This window comes from Salminus brasiliensis, chromosome 9, assembly GCF_030463535.1.
Source record: "Salminus brasiliensis chromosome 9, fSalBra1.hap2, whole genome shotgun sequence".
Taxonomy (NCBI): Eukaryota; Metazoa; Chordata; class Actinopteri; order Characiformes; family Bryconidae; genus Salminus; species Salminus brasiliensis.
This window is the reverse complement of record NC_132886.1, coordinates 5587889-5605207: the sequence shown is the minus strand read 5'-3', so window position 1 is coordinate 5605207 and position 17319 is coordinate 5587889. Positions and strand designations below refer to the sequence as shown.

Here is a 17319-nt window from a genome sequence, read left to right as displayed (position 1 = left end):
GACGTGTCACCCAGCCTCAGCCTCCTATCCTCCAATCCTGCAGTGATCTGTGGACTAAATTTGGCTAAACTTTCAGGCTATTTTCGACGTCTTTTCAGGGTCACAGGCACGGAGATACGAAGGCACCTGGTTAAGCTCATACGCTCGGCCGCCGCACACCAACAAAAGCGAACATGCTTATGGGAAGTGCTCTGTTACGCTCGTGCCTTCAACCCCATCCTCTGCGGTCAGTTCTTGCTCAATTCTGGCCGCCTTCCACGGCCTCGCTGCTGCGTCCTGAGACCTGTCCTCCCCGAACCTCTCTCTCAATCGCTCACTCGGTTCCCTCTCCTGCAAGCGTCTAGGGGGTCCAAGCATCTGCAGGCTTCAAGAGGAAAGGCTAATGTGTAGAACACAGAAATAAATTAGAGCCATTTTTAAGCTCGTAAAGGCCTGACATGTTAAAGCCCCCCACTCCCCTCCCCTACCCCCTCCCCACTTGATATTCTCCTGGAGGACCGGTGCACGATGTTGCACAAGTCCCAGATGGAGGGGCTGAGCGGAAAACAAAACGATTCCTGCTGTTTCTTCACAGAAAGTCCCTTTAGTGTACACACACCAGTCCCTCCACCTCTCTGGTGTCGTTGTCTGGTGGTCTCTATTGGTTGTCCATGGCGTAACACTGGGCATTGCCTCTCTCCTGTCCTTCGAAGCCTGGCAGGGACTGGCCGTACTTGTCCACGCACCAGCACAAGCCTCGCTTTCGGCCTTTAGATGGCCGGCACTGAGAGTGTAGAGTGAGAGTGGAGTGAGAGAGATTGCGCGAGAGAGAGAGAGAGAGAGAGAGAGTAGTATTTATTATGTTACTCATTACAGATAAATGAAGCATCAAAAAACGCTCCAATTTTTGCATAAACACAGAATTTGTGGTCTATCCTAATGATACAGATTTGAACCTCATGCCCCTACGACCAGAAAGCCTCCCAGTGAGCCGTCCCGTTCCCTAAATATGCCTATGTCTGACCCATTTCTGGGTGCAGGTATTTTCGGGACCCTTCTTTTTTTTTTTTTTACGACGGACATCCTGTTTCACGTTCATATAGAGCAGCTTAAAGGTAAACACACAGGCAGGGAGACTGAAATATTTGCTCAGGGCCAGTGTGTGAAGCACGCCAGCCCCAGCTTCTATTTTCAGCCTCCCGCTGGCCAGTACAAATCATCCATTGCTGATTATACCCCCGGCTTCAAATTATGGGTGCTACAAATGACTTACAGAGCTCCGTGCTCCAGCCCAGAGGGCTGTTATTTAGCTGCCAATTTAACTAAAGGTCAGAGTCCTCTCTAGTAAAGAAAAAAAAGCCCAAAAAAATAAAAAACCCGAAATGTTAATTTAGAAGGAGGTAAATGACAACAGCAACAGATCCAACAGTTACTCATCAAGAGGGCTCGATTAACCATAAGCGAGCCACTGACGAGCCACTGGCTGTAGACTTAGACTCGGATCAGGGGCCTGCTGACTAAAGCAGACGAGAGAGAGACGATATCCAGACTGGTAACCTCAAAAAAAAAAAAAAAAAAAAAGTGCATGTGGGTGGTGGCAGATCCCTGTTTTCCACCCCCCACCATACCCTCCCACTCAAGTGCACACTCCATTAACAAGAAATTGACTTCAGTGAAACTATAAAATTGCGTATAATATCATAATGGTTCCACATTATAATAACCTTAATGATTTAATGTGATTAGCAGGATGGAAGTGGAATGATGGGACGAAAGCAAAAAAAAAAAAAAAAAAAAAAAAAAAGCAACACACTACCCGTAAACAAACGGTTCAGACCGCACTCTCGTAAAAAGCTAAATAACCTCTTGCAGAAACCGACATAACTACTGTGCCATTTGGCTAATCAAATCAGACATGAACTTTTAGTTACAGAGGCCTGCAACATAAACATTCAGGCTTAATAATTAGCGCTGGGCTAAGCGTCACGGCCACCGCAAAAGTAAACACCCCCCTCATAAAATGCCCGCCACTCCCTCTCCCATGGGGATACTTATTTTCATAATTGCCACGGCAATAAAAAAAAAAGGTCCAAAGATAATGACGATCTCGACAGCGAGACTTTCTAGGTTTCTAGAAATGATTGTGGGTCAACGAGAAGACTTCCATTAAGCAGGAGCTGCCATGCTATATAAATATTGCTTTTGACGATAGAGGATAACTGCATCCATATGAAGGCGTCTGGGACACTCATTTATTATAAACCAATTGTGGGCCGACCACGTGAATCTGGAAGTGGCTCAAGTCTATTTCCATGCTGCCGGCACGAGGAGTCCGATAATTATGGGGAGAGACTCAGACCCCACTAGCCACCTTGACGTCGCTCTCTCAGGGCGGGTTACGCAAGATGGCCACCATTACAGCCACTCTCGGTTTGGCCCTGAGGGAAAAAATGGCCCCATAGTGCTTGCTTGCCCCAGCACTAATCACCCAGAGAGAAACAGAGATGGAAAAAAAAAACACATTCATGGATCACTGTTTTACAAACTGCTGTTTTTTCAGTGCTACTATTTTCCCGTCTCCTGCCCAGGTTCTCCAAGCTCCCGTATTACAGCCATATATTTCAAAGGCTTTCGAAATTGAAGGAGCTACAGAGGTTTTCCTGAGCCACTTTCTATGGGTCCATAAAGAACTACACTATGTCCACATATTTCTGGACACCCCTTCTAATGTGCAAATCCACACACAGCTTGTCTAGTCCCTGTAGAGAACTACTGCCAATAGAATAGGACTCTCTGCAGGAGCAGATAGACATGACCCAAGTGGCACCATGCTGCCTAATAATGCCAGGCGTGGGCTATAGGGGTGTAAAGCCCTCCAGCATTGAGGAGCAGTGGAAGAACTGTGTTCTCTGGAATGATGGTGGTGGAGCTTCATCCAATACTTTTGGGATGAGTTGTGGAGTTGGGGATGATGAGGCAGGGTGGTGATCATCCAACATCCTGACCTCACTAACGCCGCTCTTGCAACTGAATGCAATCAAATTCTCATAGCAATGCTTCTCCAAAATCTAGTAGAATGCATTCCTCCCAGGACAGTAGAGTCAGTAGAGACTAGAGTTACTCCAACAAAAGCAGGATCAACTAAACCCTTGATTTCAGAAGAAACAATGAATGAACAGGCGTCTTGATACTTTTGACTTTTTAAAGAAGTAAAACAGAATTTCTTGTTTTTTTAGAAAAATGCACTATATGGACAGAAGTATTGGGACACCTAATCATTCACTGCTACTTTTGAAATAAGAATTTGATTGTAGTGACAGCAGCAGGATAAACTCTTTTTAAGTACCATTGATTTTAGGTGTCCCAATACTTTTGTCCATATGGTGGGTGTTTGTGAAAGAGATTTATGAAGCTCTGAACCTCCACAGACTCAAATCCTTCTGTGAGCGATGCCTTAGAGGAGCCACTTGTAATTCAGTGAGGTCCGTTAGTGTGAAGAACTTTGTGAAGGTCTGAAGAACCTTCTAAAGGTTCTTCAACAGTTCTTAAGAAGACATTTCTGACGTTCACCAGTGTTTTCTTATCTGGGATTTGTTCAGTTTGCATTCCAAGCAGGAAATGAGGCACACTGGTCTTTATGGAAGTGAACTATATGGAGTGCAGCTTACTGTCCCTCACCTGTCTCTTCTTATAGAATCCTTTCTTGTCGCAGTTTGGGATGCGAAAGCCTCTTGGGTTCAGCATGTCTGCAATTTTTAAGCCATTAAGGATGCTCTCCATTTCCCTTCGGCATGGGCCCTGCAGAGCACACAACATACAGAACACAGAGCATTGAGGGAACATCTGGGTACCATAAGAAGGAGATGCTTCAGAACAGAAAAATACATGCAACAGACGTCTGTCATGTCTTGGGTTGCAAAGGGTTGGGTTTCCAGTAAATGACCGGGTACTTTCCATGGGAACTTTAGCTTGGGAACTTTAAAAATATTCCAAAATGTAAACTGTCCATGGAATTTATGGGAATTTACTGAAATTAGTAGGAAATATTGATCATTTAAAGGAACTTTATCATACATTATCATCAATGTACTGTCTTTTTGTCAACAGCAGACATGAAGACATAACAAGACAAATAAAATTAACCCTGGGAATGAACGTGTTTCTAGAAATCATCTGGACAAATGCTGTACATGTGATAAAGGAATGAACAGTCAAGTCAAGTCAAATTTATTTGTATAGCTGTTTACAACTGTTGTCGTCACAAAGCAGCTTTACATAATTAGTAATTAATAAAAGACAGAGACAAAAAAGAAATAACGTAAGAATACATGAAGGATCAAAGACCCCCAGTGAGCCCCAACAGCGACAGTGGCAAGGAGAACCTCCCTCCGAGCTGGAGGAAGAAACCTTATTAATAATTTATTAATTATTGATAAAAGTTACCAAACCATCTAAACTGTTGAACTGCTCTGATCATAATCATAATATAATAATTATGGTGTAGATAGTTAATAGTGGGGATATTAATAGTGGCAGATAGGTACGAGTCCATTTAGGTTTTAACATGGTCATTAAACAGGTAGCAGTGGTAGGAGGGTGTGCAGCTGGTCTGGCATGGGTGGTGGTGGGTGGGGGGCCGGCTGGTCGGACTGGTAGGTGGCAGCTGGTCTGATGCAGGTAGAGGGGACCTCAACGGGCAATCTTCCAGCAGGTCGGGCTGGGTGACCATTTACTCCCAGAATTATTGACCATTAATTCCCAGAATTTTGCAAAACTAGTCATGTCCTCATGTCCATCTCTCTCTGCTTCGGCCTACCAGCACTACCAGCTTTACCGACCTACTAACCACAGGCACCTACTCAACACGACCACTACCCCTCAGCATGTCCCTATACAAGGACTATGAAGGCTCTTCTTCCTACTATTGGCGCACTGAGCAATGCTGATGCCGTCTTGGGGACCATGACTGCACTAGGAGTAGGACATTCTGGACATTACAAAGTAAATGGCACCCAGCCCGACCTGCTGGAAGATTGATTGCTGAGGTTCCCTCTACCTGCGTCAGACCAGCTGCCACCTACCAGTCTGACCATCAGGCCCCTCACCCACCACCACCCATAGCAGACCAGCGGCACACAGTTGTAAAAAGCGCTATACAAATAAATTGGACTTGACTTGACATTACAGCCACTCTTGCTTGTTCCCAAAATTCACTCAAATACCCTTCCTGGTCCCCCTGCAACTCCATCTCTCCCAGACCACTACAATGGGTCTTCGTCTAAGAATACTCCCCAATGCTCTTTGTACTTTTCCTATCCCTCTCGAGTTCCAGTCTTCAGTTGCTCCAAAGTAGACGCCATCTTATAACTGATGACTGGATGAACGCTGGAGGAGGTAAAGAGAACGTTGAAGAGGTGACAGGGTCCTTTGAGAGGCTGTGTGGGGCCTGGGCAAGGAGGTAGTCTGCAAGGAGCCCATTTTGTGGGCTACAATGGTTTGAAGGACTCTACGGGAGAGGGTCCGAGCCAATACAGGTCGACTGACCATGACATTTAACTAGGTCTTAGCCACTATTGCAAAGAGGAGGACCACCAGCTGGATTCCTACTATTCTTGAGGGAGCATCACCCTCCAGGAATCTTCCTAGAGAATTCTCAGGGATATACCACCTATTCTAGGAGGTAGTTGCTCTGCATGGTACCTTTATAGTCTGGAGATTCAGTGATAAGTGCCTTGTGAATTCTCTGCATATCATGCCCCGGATAGTAAACCGGTGGGAGCTCCAGCTTCCCGGGTTTATCTACTTGCAGTCCATAAAAGTCTCTGCCATCAATTCCACATCCAACATCAGCAACAGTATGGAACACATAGAAAACCTGCCGTCCCATTCCCTGTGGCCTACCCCTGGTGAAAGTCCATCAACTTCCAGCCCAGTGAGTCCAGTACAAAGAGTATCAGAACTCAGAAGCGCTAACAAACCAACACTGCTAACCACAAAAACAGGCAGCAAACAGAGCAGACCACATTTTACCACCACCAGAAGTGTAGCAGCAACCGTCGGAAAGCTGAAGGGCTCGATTTTAGCACTATATAAGCAGCTGTGTATTCAGCTGTGAGCTTTCCACTCTGAGCTCCACGGTGCAGCTCTGCATGGGAATCAGAACATTTCAGAAGCCCTGCATGATGACGCATCATCAAGTAACCCCTGGAAGCAGTAATGTGGCATCCAGTCTTGCCCTGCATCGGTATCTGTGATAGGTATCAGCCCTAAAAACATTTACATGTATGGCATTTAGCTGACGCCCTTATCCGGAGTGACTTACATTGTTACTCATATTACACAGGTGGGCCAATGCAGTGTTAGGAGTCTTGCCCAAGGACTCTTATTGGTGTAGCGCACCCAGACTGGGAATCTAACCCCAGTCTCCAAAATAGTATAATAGTGCACTGGCAGCTAGTGGTTTTATCTATTGCGCCACACCAACCAACCACACCAACCAAAAACGATATCTGGCCCACGCTAATTGGCCTTACTATCCACTGAGCCTAAGTTTCCATGGTATTCTCCACAATTGAAGAAGTAAACTGGCCAGATACTGGACATGGTTAAGCTGCAACAAAGTCAAAGACCCACACATTGGTTTGTCACCAATTACTTTGCCAATTTGGCCCAAATTGAGCCACTTAAACCAGTGTTGCTCAAGCCAGCCCTCAGGGAACCTAAGACGGTCCACTTTTTCTCTATATCCCAGCACATAGCAATTGCACAAGACATTCTATGAGCCAAATGAATGGAATGGCAGTTTTGTTGCCTATCCCTTGTTTTCGAAGTCTTGTAAAGTCCAGTGCACAAACTTTCACCTTCCATATTTGAGTCAGTGGTTCTCAAACCGCTCGCAGTGTCCCCCAGATGGTCCAAATTTTTTGCTGCAAAGGAAGTCTTAAAACTCATGATTATAAAAGCACCGCAAGCTACTGGGATTTAGCTAATCTAGTAGTCCCATTACTTGTCTCTGAGTAGTTCCCCAGCAATAGAAGTAAGGGATCGGCCACATGAATAGAAGACCCACAGGAAAAAAAAAGAAACATCCCTTCAGTGGTGTGCGGTGGAGGAGGCTGAGCTTGTTTACAACAGAAATGGACCGAAAGGAGGCAGGGAATCTGGCCATAAAAACAACCCAAGCACACAGCCACCAGTCCAGCACTAGTTACTCATCAGAGTCTACAAATACCGCTCACACTCACATGCACATGGAGATGAGACATGAGGAGAGACCGAACAACTGTCCGCGAAAGGGACGCTATGCCTATGTTACGAACGTTAACAACCCTGTTCAGATGCATAATCGTTACTACACACAAGCAATCACAGACACACACACACACACATACAGACGCATACTTTGGGTATTGCATGACGCATACTCTGAGCCAAATACATGCCAAAAACCATATGCCAAACAACCACACAAGCACACACACCCTGTTCCATCAACAACTCATGGCCACAATTGACCGCATGTTGCCGCCCCATAGCAGGTCCGGTTATCACCACTTCGCCAAAGCGAAGTACAAGAAGACCAAGTCTAGTCATCACCGCAGGATCATCATCATCATCATCATCCCATGGCGATGTCTGATGAGAGCTTCGACATGCAAACACCCATCAAACTGGTATACGGATGTAGAGACAGCAGGAGATATTCCATGGCCAGCAAAGCTTTGAAACAAACCTGGACCATCCACAGGTGCTTTATAGAACCCAAAGATGGTTCTCCTCATGTTATCCTCCAAAGAACCCATTTATTTCTAAGAGAGCAGATGTCTTGGGAAGTCTAAGAGCGCTGAGAGCCACATAAAGCACATGGGCAAAAGTATTGGGACACCTGCCTCATTCATTGTACCTTGTTGGAGTCACTGTCTCTACTGTCCAGGGAAGAAGGCTTTCCACTAGATTGTGGAGAAGCACTGCTGTGAGGATTTGATTGCATTTATCGACATGAGCATTAGTGAGGTCAGGATGTTGGATGATCGCCAACCCACCTCACCTCATTTTTGGACTTTTCAGAAAGTCTAAAGGATGACTCCTTCAAACCTGCGACCTTCCAAATCCAAAAATTTCAAATGCTCTACTGAGCAGATTAGTCAATGACAGGAGTTCGTCATGCTAAGTGTCAGGCCCTCGTTATCGCGCTCTCCCCGGGCGATCCCGAGACGCCGCCCACATGGCCAAAATAAGGACTTCCACCTGGTTTACATTCATGTGTGTTTGGTTCAGTTCATTTGAGTTGATTCATGTTCATTTGTGTTCATGTGTGTTTGGTTCAGTTCATTTGAGTCGATTCATGTTCATTTGTGTTCATGTGTGTTTGGTTCTGTTCACTTCAGTTGATTCGTGTTCAGTTGTAATCGTTCATTGTTTGGCTCATGTGTTACACCTGGGACTGGGGGTACTTAAGGGGCCTCTACACCATCTAGGATGCCCTGAGGTTCCTCGCACATTTCCGGTGTGTTCAGGTCAGCTTCGGTGCGTTACCCACGTTCAGGAGTAGGTCCCCCTGCTACTCACATGACTAGCGAGGCTCGCTTGCTCGCTTCCTGTCCGGATTCTCAGGTTACCCACACCCAAGCTCGCGGTGGCACGCTGCAGTTTCAGGTTAGGTCGGCCTTGCCGTTTTGGTCAAGCAGCTGGTTCCCCAGCTCTCCTCGTTTGTATATTGAGCGCTGCTCTAGTTTCTGTTCACATTAACCCCCTATCGACCAGGCCCTTTTGGTTTCCCCCTCCGTTAGTATTCCTTTTACTCCTGCTTGGCTCCAGACTCCTCCCGGTCTCAGGTTTGTTGTGTTCACCATTTCATTTGTCATGTTTGAGTTTTGTTTACTACTTTTACCCACTAGTTGCTGCTCATTTCGCCTCACTTGCCCCTTTTTATATCCTGGTTTTGTCAATAAAATGGCTTGCTTTGATTCCATCTCTGCGAGTGTTCATCCATCTAACACACCATGACAATAAGATGGACATGTAGAGGCAAAGTTTGCCTCTTAACCCACCAAATACTGTGTGAAGTCATGTAATACATGAGCTTGTCAAAAAAAATTCCAAGGTTTTCAGTTGATTGTACCCAATATACTGTCCCCCACCCGATTGACAATGCAAGAGCACACCCTGATAGAGGAATGAGTCATGCATTGGAAAACACTGCGGAACAGAGAAGGACTTAAAAAAGACTCTCAAAGAGTGCAAAGCTCAGAGTGTGGCAACAGCACTACCACTGCCATCCACGACCATGCCTTTTGCACGGCTGGCTCTGAGAGTGTCAGCAATGTCGCTTCAGCTAGTGCTTAAAAATGGAGAAATCACATGTCACTGTCATACAAAAAACTCATATCTCCAAAACAGGAAGAATTCCTATACAATGTCAGAAAGTGAAAAACAGCACAGTAGAGAAACAAGGTTTTTGCGAGACAGCAGAGTGGTCTCTCTGAAATAGCTACAGCAATGAATGATAAAATGTAGTTAAATAAATGTAAATGTAAGTCTAAATTACTTTAAAGCTACAAAATGTAGCATTTCGGCGTCATAATTATAGTCCACTGACTGTCACAGGGGGAATAGTGTCTCTGTCGTTGCCGCTGTTCTGGGCTTGGCTTGTCGGTTAATGCAGTATGAAGCTCTGGAGGAGCAGCGGCGGCCTACCCAAGCGCCCCCAAAGCCATACTAAATGTACCCAAAAAGGAAATATCACGTAATGGATGAAATACTGTACAACTACACTGTACAACCAGCTTTATAAACTATTAATTTACATCCTTTTTATACATACAGCATCCGTCCCCCACTGGGAACTGGCTGTTTTCCGGCTGAAAGATCCAAACAAGTTGTACAGGGCTGGGATAGTAATGCCAGCTGAGGTAACTTAGCCTTAGCATTTGCCTGTTTACCAAAAGAATGGCTGCCTTTTTCAGTGTAAATTTCAAGTCAGATGTGATCCACTGGGGCTTTCTGTGTCTCCATATGTATATAAATATAAATTAATTTAATGCAGTACAGGCAAAATGCTGAGGAACTGATAACTGTGTTAAAATTTGTACTGGAAATGTATGTAGTGGAAACACTGCTGTTGGTACGTTATGTACTGTTCCTTTAAAAAACACACTATGGCATGTGTGGTCACGTGACTCCGCCCCACCCAGTCTATGAGGAGATTCCAAAAACCGAGCCAATTGAGCAACTCAGCAGCTCATTAATTACTAATCGCTCATTAATTATAATCGAGGTCAAATGTTCGATTTATCGTGATAGTGATTTGAGGTTGTATCGGTCAGCACTACCCCCACAGTCTGCATGCTTCTTTCACTTTGGGGACTTTTCTGTTTCTCTCAGCATGTAAAATGTCAAGTGTGCCGCAAGCAGGGAAGCTGAAATTACTGCAGTGAATTACACCCCCCACCTGTAGGGGGAGCCCGGAAGCAAAAATACCAGTTTTCGAATAGTCCTGCTTTAAAAGAAAGAAAATAGAAGCCAATATTTACACAATTTCCCCCTTACCCCAAATCTAGTCAGCCAAGATGGCACTCGAAATTGGGTTTGCACTTGAGCTATGAGTCCATAGCGGATAACAGCTGTGTGGCCTCCATTACTTGTTAGCTACATTGTGGACCCCACGCGTCTTGGCAGGGGGACTACCTTTGGGGTAAGGAGTTGTGAAATCGAGCGAATCTACTAAACAGATTCGGATTAGATGTACACCCCTCCCACAGAGCCCTCTGGTACTTACATACTCAGGCTCCTGCCTGGAGTCAAAGGAGAAGTTCTGCTTGTCAGAGGGGACCACAGCTGGAGGCTCCTCCTTTTTAAAGCTTTGTCCTCTCCTGGCCTCCTCGCGGTGAATCAGCTCAATCTTGGGGTGGTGGGGTGGTGGATAAGGTGGGGGTTGCTGCTCGTGGGGATCAAAGATGTGTGTGGACTGCTCATGCTCTGTTGGCACCGGGACACTCATGGTGTTGCTGCTGGGGTCTCCCTCAGGAATCCTGGCACCGTGAACTGCACACAGGAGCGAAGGAATGCTGAGAAGGAGTAAACTTGAGATTTGCGCCAACCTGCCTTAAGTCTAGGACGTTCTAGGAAATGAAAAGAACCACACAGTTATTGTTTATGAACATCAGTCTGTTCCAAATAGGACCCCGTGATGGTTCTTATTGTCTCAATTTTGGATCACTAATCAAAATAAAGGGAATGCAAAAGTGCTGCAGATGAGTTCTGCACGCAGAGCGAAAAGGAAAACTTGGACGACAAGACAGGGAAGGGTTGTTGCTCTGGAACACTCCCAAAAACAGGACAAACATGGAGACGTTATACTGCAAAACATTTCTGAGGTCCGTTTCCTCTCAGAGCAAGAGCTGCCTGGAGTTTCAACACGCGCAGTATATTCAAAGAGTCCTGATCAAACATGCCTTTATTTGTCTATTGCGTAGTTATTGGGGCCATCATTCAAAGCCCAGGCGATTTGGAACACTCATGGAAATTCCATACATAAAGCAGAAGCTAAGATCCTAAGAGATCTAAAGGCAGGATCTAAGATCTAAAAGACCTTAAAGGCAGGATCTAAGATCCTAAGAGATCCCAAGGGCAGGAGCTATGGTCTAAGAGACCCTAAAGACATGATCTAAGATCCTAAGAGATCCCAAGGGCAGAAGCTAAGATCTAAGAGACCCTAAATGCAGGGGTTAAGATCCTAAAGGCAGGATCTAAGTTCATAAGAGATCCTAAAGGCAGGAGCTAAGTTCATAATAGATCCTAAAGGCAGGAGCTAAAGTCTAGGATATCCCAAGGGCAGGACCTAAGATCTCATAAGATCCTAAAGGCAGGATCTAAGTTTGTAAGAGATTCTATATGCAGGACCTAAGATCTAAGAGACCCTAAAGGCAGGGCTTAAGATCCTAAAGGCAGGATCTAAGTTCATAAGAGATCCTAAAGGCAGGAGCTAAGTTCATAATAGATCCTAAAGGCAGGAGCTAAAGTCTAGGATATCCCAAGGGCAGGGGCTAAGATCTCATAAGATCCTAAAGGCAGGATCTAAGTTTGTAAGAGATTCTATATGCAGGACCTAAGATCTAAGAGACCCTAAAGGCAGGGCTTAAGATCCTAAAGGCAGGTTCTAAGTTCATAAGAGATCCTAAAGGCAGGAGCTAAGTTCATAATAGATCCTAAAGGCAGGAGCTAAAGTCTAAGAGATCCCAAGGGCAGGGGCTAAGATCTCATAAGACCCTAAAAGCAGGATCTACGTTTGTAAGAGATTCTATATGCAGGACCTAAGATCCTAAGAGATCCTAAAGGCAGAAGCTAAGATCTAAGAGATCCTAAAGGCAGGAGCTAAGATCCTAAGAGATCCCATGAGCAGTAGCTATGGTCTAAGAGACCCCAAAGACATGATCTAAGATCCTAAGAGATCCCAAGGGCAGAAGCTAAGATCTAAGAGACCCTAAATGCAGGAGTTAAGATCCTAAAAGATCCTAAAGGCAGGATCTAAGTTCATAAGGGATCCTAAATGCAGGAGCTAAGGTCTAATAGATCCCAAGGGCAGGGGCTAAGATCCTAAGAGATCCCAAAAGCAGAAACTAAGATCTAAGAGACCCTAAAGGCAGGAGTTAAGATCCTAAAAGATCCTAAATAAAGGATCTAAGTTCATAAGTGATCCTAAAGGCAGGAGCAAAGGTCTAAGAGATCCTAAAGGGTGGGGACTAAGATCTTATAAGATCCTAAAGGCAGGATATAAGTTTGTAAGAGATCCTATAGGCAGGAGATAAGATCCTAAGAGATCCTAAAGGCAGGATCTAAGATCTAAAAGACCCTAAAGGCAGGATCTAAGATCCTAAGAGATCCCAAGAGCAGTAGCCATGATCTAAGAGACCCTAAAGGCAGGAGCTAAGATCCTAAGACATCCCAAGGGCAGAAGCTAAGATCTAAGAGACCCTAAATGCAGGAGTTACGATCCTTAAAGATCCTAAAGACAGGATCTAAGTTCATAAGAAATCCTGAAGGTAACGGGTATCGGCTGATACGCAAAAATGTTCATGTAATGGTATCTGTATCAGAACAGAAAAAGACTCCCTCCAGGTGTGCTAGGTGTGCTAGTCCGCCCTCACTGGTGACAATGGGGGTGAGGGGATTTACGTACAGGTTGGGTAACTGGTAGTTGAAATTCGGGAGAAAGTAATCTGCTCATTTAGCGAGGCTCGCATGGAAAGCACACATGCTCATGCTGTAGTTTGTAAAAATGCACAAAACTACTGTGGAAAAGAAGCGCTCATGTGCTACGTTTAGTGACGCAGGCCTGTGTGGTCCCCCAGAGGCGTCTGACAGCTAGTTGAAGGTCTCTGCATGCTGTTAGTAGTCGTGCCAAAACGTCTGCAAAAGTTGGATACCAAAGTTAATTGATCTTCGCTCGCAGCCAGCGGGTTTCTCTTGATAGGCCTTTAGAGCTGCTTCTCAGTTAGATGCAGTCTTGCTTGTTGTACTGCCAATAGGACTCTCTGGAGCAGATAAGCATGAACCTATTGGCACCATGCTGTCTAATGCCAGGCATGGGCTAGTAGAGGGGTATAAAGCCTCCCAGCATTGAGCTGTGGGGCTCTGGAATGATGGATGGTGGTGCTCCGTCTAGTACTTTCGGGATGAGTTGGGGTGGCGATCATCCAACCTCACTAACGCTCTTGTTGCTGAAAAGTACACTATGTGGACAAAAGTATTGGGACACCTGCTCATTCATTGTTTTTTCTGAAATCAAGGGTCTTAAAAAAAGTCCATTCTGCTTTTGCTGGAGTGACTGTCTCTACTGTCCAGCAAAGGAGGCTTTCTACAAGATTTTGGAGGAGCATTGCTGTGAGGATTTGATTGCATTCAGTGACAGAAATAGAGTTATGAGTTAGTGAGGTCAGGATGGTGGATGATGATTACCACCTCATCAACCCCAACTCCTCAACTCATCCCAAAAGTGTTGGATGGAGCACCAACCTCCATCATTCCAGAGAACACAGTTCCTCCATTGCTCCACAGCTCAATGCTGGGGGGCTTTATACCCCTCTAGCCCACGCCTGGTATTAGGCAGAATGGTGGTGATAGGTTCATGTTTATCTGTTCTATAAAGTCTATTCTATTCGAGTTGATATCTTTTAGTTCTAGATCTTCTTGTTGAAGCACAGACTTGTTCCACTCCAGAATTACATCTGATTGAACTTAATGAAGCCTTGACTAACCAAACTTGGTACTAGATGGTAAGTCTAGAATAAGCCTAGAACAGAGTCCACCACCAAAAATTCACTAATGCATCAAAACTCTTCAGATGAACAGTGTAACGTGATGTCACATATGTTTGTATATTCAGACTAATGCTGTCATTTAGCCCCGCCCATTCACTTTAAATTTAAACAAGCCTAAAGCTAAAGTTTAGCTCCGCCCATTCACTTAAATTAAAATAAGCCTAAATCAGTCATTTAGCTCCACCTATTTTATTCAAATTTGAACAAACACAAAGTGAAGTTTAGCTCCACCCATTCACTTTCAATTTAAACAAGCCTAAAGCTAAAGTTTAGCCCCATCCATTCACTTAAATTTAAATAAGCCTAAATCAGTCGTTTAGCTCCGCCCATTTAATTCAAATTTGAACAAACATAAAGCTGAAGTTTAGCTCTGCCTATTTACTTTACATTTCAAATAGCCTAAAGCAGTTCTTTAGCCCCGCCCATTTATTTAAAATTTGAAAAAGCCTAAAGCAGTTGTTTAACTCCGCCCATTTACTTTAAATTTAAACAACCCTAAAGTAGAAGTTTAGCCCCGCCTATTCACTTTAAATTTAAAGGAGCTTAAACAGTTCTTTAGCTCCGCCCATTTACTTTACATTTAAACACGCCTAGAGCAGAAGCTTAGCTCTGCCCAATTATTTAAAATTTGAAAGAGCCCAAAGCAGTCATTTAGCCCCGCCTATTTACCTTCAATTTAAACAAGCCTAAAGCATAAGTTTAGCCCCGCCCATTCACTATAAATTGAAACAAGCCTAAAGCATAAGTTTAGCCCCGCCCATTCACTTTAAATTTAAAAGAGCACTAAAGCATAAGTTTAGCCCCGCCCATTCACTTTAAATTTAAACAAGCCTAAAGCATAAGTTTAGCCCCGCCCATTCACTTTAAATTTAAACAAGCCTAAAGCATAAGTTTAGCCCCGCCCATTCACTATAAATTTAAAAGAGCACTAAAGCATTTGTTTAGCTCCGCCCATTTACTTTCAATTTAAACAAGCCTAAAGCATAAGTTTAGCCCCGCCCATTCACTATAAATTGAAACAAGCCTAAAGCATAAGTTTAGCCCCGCCCATTCACTTTAAATTTAAAAGAGCACTAAAGCATAAGTTTAGCCCCGCCCATTCACTTTAAATTTAAAAGAGCACTAAAGCATTTGTTTAGCTCCGCCCATTTACTTTAAATTTAAAAGAGCACTAAAGCATAAGTTTAGCCCCGCCCATTCACTTTAAATTTAAAAGAGCACTAAAGCATAAGTTTAGCCCCGCCCATTCACTTTAAATTTAAAAGAGCACTAAAGCATTTGTTTAGCTCCGCCCATTTACTTTCATTTTAAACAAGCCTAAAGCAGAAGTTTAGCTCCGCCCATTCTGTTTAAACATAGAAGAGCCTAAATGAGTTGTTAAGCCCCGCCCATTCACTTTTAATTTATAGGAAGTTTTTAAGTATAGACTGCTTTTTAACTAAGGCACAATTCAGGGGGTCCAATCAGAACAGAGGTCATTAACATACATCAGTCCTAAAAGTGGAGCTCAGTGGAGTAAATATACCATCAGCCACCCTCTAATAACGAACATATTAGTGTAATCAATTAATTAATCAAATTAATCATTAGTAGTTCAATATTAAATATTAATGTAATTATTAAATATTATTAGGGTCTTAGGGGACCGTCAGACCACCCCTTCACTCTGTACTGTTTACACTGTTTACATGAACACCTCATAGTGTCCCTCCTTTGATCGCAAACCCCGCGCGCGCCCTACCTTCCTGGTTGGTTCCCGTGGCCCTCGCGCCTCCTGCGCCCTTGGCCCTCGCCTTCGTTCCGTTCACGCAGACCCCGCGACCCTCCAGCAGCGCGAGCAGGGGTCTCGGCTCGCCCGACTCGTGACGGCACGCGAGCCCCGCGCCGCAGCGGCCCGTGTACACGCCGCAGCGCGCGCCCGCGAGCAGCGCGCACGTGAGGCAGCAGCCGCAGCCGGGCTCGCGCACGCGCTCCGCGCAGTCCAGCGGCACGGGCTTGCAGAGGGTGCGCGCGCCAGCGTCGCACGGCTCGCAGCGGATCACGGGTCCTGCGGCGCGAGACCATGACAAAGACGGAGATGATGACGATGATGATGATGCTGATGAAGATGACGACGACGAGGATAATGATGCTGAGGCGGAGGGAGAGGAAGAAGAGGAAGCCCGCGCGAGCCACGCCAACGCCGTGGCGGCCACGAGGAGGGCGCTGGGCGCGGTTACCATGGAGACGATGGACGACAACAACAACAACAACAACAACAACAACAACAACAAGGAGGAGAAGAACCGAGAGGAGCTGGAGATGAAGAGGTGGTGAAGAAGCTCAGCGCTGTGTGTTTAGAGCCAGTTTAGTGTCAGAGCAGAGCTGAGAGTGTTATATAGTGAGGGACGGGACAGAGGGGGGTGGAGTTACACCCCTTCCAGGGAAAAGTGTCACCAGAGGGGGGTAGAAGCTCCAGTCCTTCAGTTCAGTTGTTCTGTACATTGTGTCAGAAGTTCTTGAAGAATGGACCAATAGAAATGCTCCAAAATGACCTGGAATAAAATCCATTTTGGAGATACACTATATGTCCAAATGTTTGTGGACACCCCTTCTAAGGAATGCACTCAGTCCCTTACAACCCCCCACCCCCCGGACTCTCTGGAGCAGATCTACACCATGAAGCTATTGGCACCATGCTGCCTGATGCCAGGCGTGGGCTAGAGAGGGGTGTAAAGCCCCCCAGCAGCATTGAGCAGTGGAGCAGTGGCAGAGCTGTGTTCTCTGGAGTGATGGATGGTGCTGCTCCATCCAGTACTTTTGGGATGAGTTGGAAAGTTGGGGATGATGAGTTGGGGTGGTGATCATCATCCAACATCCTGACCTTTACTAACGCTCCTCGACGCTCCTCCAAAATCTAGTAGAAAGTCTTCTTCAGTTCTTCAGACAGTTACTCCAACAGCAGGTGTCCCAATACTTTTGTCCATTTAGTGTAGTCCATATTGAGTCTCTTTGGTACTCCTTTTGCCATCTTGCATTCTAA

General features: G+C 45.2%; 1 protein-coding gene across 1 annotated transcript; it reads right to left on the bottom strand.

Moving 5' to 3' along the window:
• Window positions 1-477: 477 nt before the first annotated feature.
• On the bottom strand, window positions 478-16630 carry LOC140561952 (insulin-like growth factor-binding protein 3). The gene is made up of 4 exons (XM_072687240.1): window positions 16039-16630; window positions 10757-11022; window positions 3658-3777; window positions 478-763 (listed from the first exon to the last, which is right to left on the bottom strand). Exons 1-4 carry the CDS (start codon window positions 16517-16519, stop codon window positions 638-640), a joined length of 993 nt encoding a protein of 330 aa, XP_072543341.1. The 5' UTR covers window positions 16520-16630; the 3' UTR covers window positions 478-637.
• Window positions 16631-17319: the final 689 nt, after the last annotated feature.

Bases quoted from the DNA above. Each gene is read 5' to 3' on its own strand.
- LOC140561952 (XM_072687240.1), bottom strand. From the start codon at position 16,519: ATGGTAACCGCGCCCAGCGCCCTCCTCGTGGCCGCCACGGCGTTGGCG. The intron at 11,023-16,038 runs GTAGGGCGCGCG...TCCTGTGTGCAG, and splicing joins CACGGGAACCAACCAGGAAG to TTCACGGTGCCAGGATTCCT. The intron at 3,778-10,756 runs GTAAGTACCAGA...TGTGCTCTGCAG, and splicing joins CCAGGCAGGAGCCTGAGTAT to GGCCCATGCCGAAGGGAAAT.